Below are 4,041 nucleotides of genomic sequence, written 5' to 3'. Positions count from 1 at the left end.
TTACAAATCCTCAAAAAAAAACTACTTAAGTACTGTAATGAAGTAAATGTACTTAGTTACTATAAACCTCTGCTTATCAGAACTTTCAAATGCATGACTTCTTCGATCGGCTTGATCAAAGGTTTTTGCTGAGATGCTTATTTTGTCAGTTCTGCACTCATAAAGTTCAGGGATTTTTTAAATTTCCTCTATATTGTCTGAATCCTTTACACTGAGTCTAATACTCTTCTGTGCCGGTTTCTATTTGGCATGACTCACGCAAATCCTGGTAGTAGCTCTTCGGACTGACAGCAATACACTCACCAGTGCAGATGTGATATAGCCAGTGGTGGGCAGSGCTAAACCAAAAATTAGCTCCACAATTTCTAAAGCGCTTATGAAAATATTTAGGTCCRCAGCTTCAAAAACGTTTATGCCATAGAAAACCTAGCGGAAGCTAATTTTAAAGCGCAAGTTCAATTTGACACTTACTAGCTGCACAACACTGCCAACAAGCAGTGTATGAATCCTTGTACAGCTTAATCCTACAACCACTGATAGCTGGGGATGTGATTTCCTGAAACAGAACTTTAGCTCCTGGTGTAAAAATTAAAAAGTTGTTGAGGATTGCTAGTTCGGCTGCTTCTTTGTCTTTTTCTTTTGTTTGTTGTAGATTTTTCATTAAAGAAGCATCAATAAAGTAATTTTAAAACTGTTTATTGGAAAACTGAAGCGATGCATTCTGGGTACATGACAGATTTGATTTGTGACGGGAAAGCAGGGAAAACAGGAAACTATCTTCCCTTCAAAATAAGAGCTTGGATTGTAAAGTTTTCCATGTAGTTGCTCCAGTTGACCACTAGATGTCTGTCTTCGTCTGCATAACGTCTTTAAATCATTTCTGAGTCTATAACCCCGTTGCTTCGACCAATTACATCAAGTATTGAGCTCCAGCGTTTAAACTTTACTTTAAAGATGATGATGACTGGTAGATAATTAGTTATTAGTGGTACTACATTTTAATTTTAGAAAGCGCAAATCCGCTTATGAATTATAAAAACTAGTAAGACCGCTAAAGCGCAAACGAAATATTTAGGTCCGCAATTAGCGGATTTGCGCTTTAGCGGACTGGTGCCCACCACTGGATATAGCCCTGTTCAAAAAACATACGTTGACCTTTTGGTCTTTCTTTTCCCCAGTGTTTCTTATCTGTACTCTATTTTCTATTTCCTCATCTTGTTCTTCAGTATTTTTTCTAAAACCTATTTGAACTTCACATAAATTGATCAGAAACTGGTTGAAGACCAAAGGTGACAACGTTAAAACAAAAAACAAAAAACTAAACACATTAAAACAATAAAACTTTGAGATAATTTTGAATAAGACCCTTTCTGGACAGAAATATTGCAAAAAAATTGGCTGGTGATGCTTAAAGCTACCTGTRTGTCTGTGTGTGTTTGCAGGTAGATGAGATCTACTCAGTTCCTGATGTTGGGACAGTTGTGGGAGGAACTCTGTACAGGTGAGACAACAGTTTATGGAAAAATTAAATCATTAGTTACAGCTTTTCAGGTTGTCCTAAATGTTTGTTCTGTTTTTTGTTCTGACTCAATAGATCTGTGTAGTTGATGGTCAAACCAGTCTCAAAGCTTGAGTTCAGTTTATCTTGATAACGGTGAAGTTTAAAAAGTAACTAATGTTGGGCAGCTGTGGCAGTCATCTTAAAATAAGCTGACTCCAAAGGTTCTACAGCCAAACATCAAATGATGGTGTTCTGCAAGTTTAATTTCAAATACATTCAGTAGTTATGGAGATATTTTGCTAACAAACTGGCACAAGAACACAAACAAGACATGGGCAAAATCATTATCATTGGTCTTTTAGTGGCAGACGATAAGCTTCATATAAAATCTGCCTCCAGATCAGCCATGTTGCTTCTGTCTTGGTTGTGTCACTGCACTGAAAAAAGCTAGCTTTACGGTGCAGTCACTGTCTGTGTGTGTTTCAGTGGTGTGTGCAGGGAGGGTGAACGGCTGGTGGTGGGTCCAACAGACGAAGGTCGATTCCTACGTCTGAAGGTGGGCAGCATCCAGAGGAACCGCTCAGCCTGCAGGGTCCTGAGGGCCGGACAGGCAGCCACGCTGGCTCTGGGAAACTTTGACCGCTCTCTGCTGCGCAAGGTCAGAGGTCACCTAAAGTCATTTAGGAAATGAATCAATATTGATAGAGCTGCTTCTCAGTGGCTTATAACTGTGAAGAAATGTTTTTTTTTTCCTTTYTGTGCTTTGTATTGTGTCTGTTTGTGTCAATGTGTCAGTTTAGTATGTCCTCAGTGATTTTTCCCAGCTCCTCCCACACCTGACACCTGTCTCTTCCTTGGTGTGTCTCATTTCCCTTCATTAATTTCACCTTTTATATTCTCTGTCTGGTCTTCTCCAGGAAAAGATAGCTTGCATTGAAGCTTAAAAGTATTAAATGAAAATAACTTACTTTACCCAGGGTCTGAGCTATTTCCTCCCATGATTTAGTTGCTCTCTGAAAGTCCTTATTTTCTTAATTTATGTATCATATAGCATCTATGTTTTCTAATCTCCTCCATGAGATGCTCTTTCTCCATTTCATCCAAAAACGATGCAGATTTTCAACTTTATCTGCTTGATGACGCATCCAAAACAGTTCAATGTGAACTCACCGGACACTTTATTAGCGATACTGCAGACGCAGACRTAAAAAAATGATCTCTGTGTGGTCCTGTCCAGCACACGTCCACTTTGAGTCCACATTGAGTCCATCTCGAGTCAGCGCAGACCTCCGCAGAGTGGAGTACACCTGTATATGTGGGGGCCTCAACTCACTCACTCACTCACTCACTCACTCACTCACTCACTCACTCACTCACTCACTCACTCACTCACTCACTCACTCACTCACTCACTCACTCACNACTCACTCACTCACTCACTCACTCACTCACTCACTCACTCACTCACTCACTCACTCACTCACTCACTCACTCACTCACTCACTCACTCACTCAATTAGTGAGTGACTACCTCACTAAGTCACTAACTCATCAAGTCACTCACCCACTCCCTCAATAATTCACTCACTCATTAACTAACTCACCAACTAAGTCACTTAGTGAGTGACTCCCTCACTAACTCACTCACTCAATAACTAACTCGCTCACCRACTAAGTCACTTCGTGAGTGACTCCCTTACTAAGTCACTAACTCACTGTCACTCACCCACTCACTAAGTCACTCACTAATTAACTCACTCACTAACTCACTCACCGACTAAGTCACTTATTGAGTGTCTCCCTGACTAAGCCACTAACTAAGTCACTCACCCACTCCCTTACTGTCATTCACTCATTAACTAACTCACTCACCGACTAAGCCACTTAGTGACTCCCTCACTAAGTCACTAACTCACTTACTGTCACTCACTCATTAATTAACTCACTCACTAACTCACTCACCAACTAAGTCACTTAGTGAGTTACTCCCTTACTAAGTCACACACTAACTCACTAAGTCACTCACTTACTCACTCACTCATTTATTAACTCACTCACTGACTAAGTCACTTAGTGAGTGGCTCCCTCACTAAGTCACTAACTCACTTACTAAGTCACTCACTCACTAAGTCACTCATTAATTAACTCACTCACCAACTCAGTCACTCACTCACTCACTCACTCAGTGAATGACTCCCAATTAGTGGCTGCTTACTTGCCCTACTCACTTGCTGTGAAGCACCATTGCAGCTGAACTGGGTCCACTTGATGGCGCTGTAARGTCTAATTATTTACCCTCTGCTTTTGAGATGGGCTCTCCTCACACTACTGGAACAGGAAGCTGTTGTCATCATGGTAGTATTCCAAGCTCTGGCAGTGACTGTTGCCATGATACACCGGCTGCTGGAGAACGAACGCCATAAGATCTTCTAGAACAGGGGTTCTCAAACCTTTTGGCTCTGGGGACCCCTTAAAATGGTGAAAAAAATTCCAGGGACCCYCTCATAAACCCCATGCTATTTTAAAAGATAATTTATTGT

The 4,041-nt window shown here is 40.8% G+C and overlaps 1 protein-coding gene across 1 annotated transcript in view; it reads left to right on the top strand.

The window, feature by feature from the left end:
- The window catches only part of gtpbp2b (GTP binding protein 2b), a 28,369-nt gene that overhangs the window by 20,987 nt on the left and 3,341 nt on the right, over positions 1 to 4,041 (top strand). The window contains exons 9-10 of the mRNA XM_014027184.1: positions 1,443 to 1,501; positions 1,988 to 2,159. Of these exons, the coding sequence (XP_013882638.1) occupies positions 1,443 to 1,501; positions 1,988 to 2,159 (231 nt within the window). The remainder of the gene's footprint in view (positions 1 to 1,442; positions 1,502 to 1,987; positions 2,160 to 4,041) is intronic.

This window comes from Austrofundulus limnaeus, unplaced genomic scaffold, assembly GCF_001266775.1.
Source record: "Austrofundulus limnaeus strain Quisiro unplaced genomic scaffold, Austrofundulus_limnaeus-1.0 Scaffold621, whole genome shotgun sequence".
Taxonomy (NCBI): domain Eukaryota; kingdom Metazoa; phylum Chordata; class Actinopteri; order Cyprinodontiformes; family Rivulidae; genus Austrofundulus; species Austrofundulus limnaeus.
This window is presented reverse-complemented; position numbering and strand designations above follow the sequence as displayed.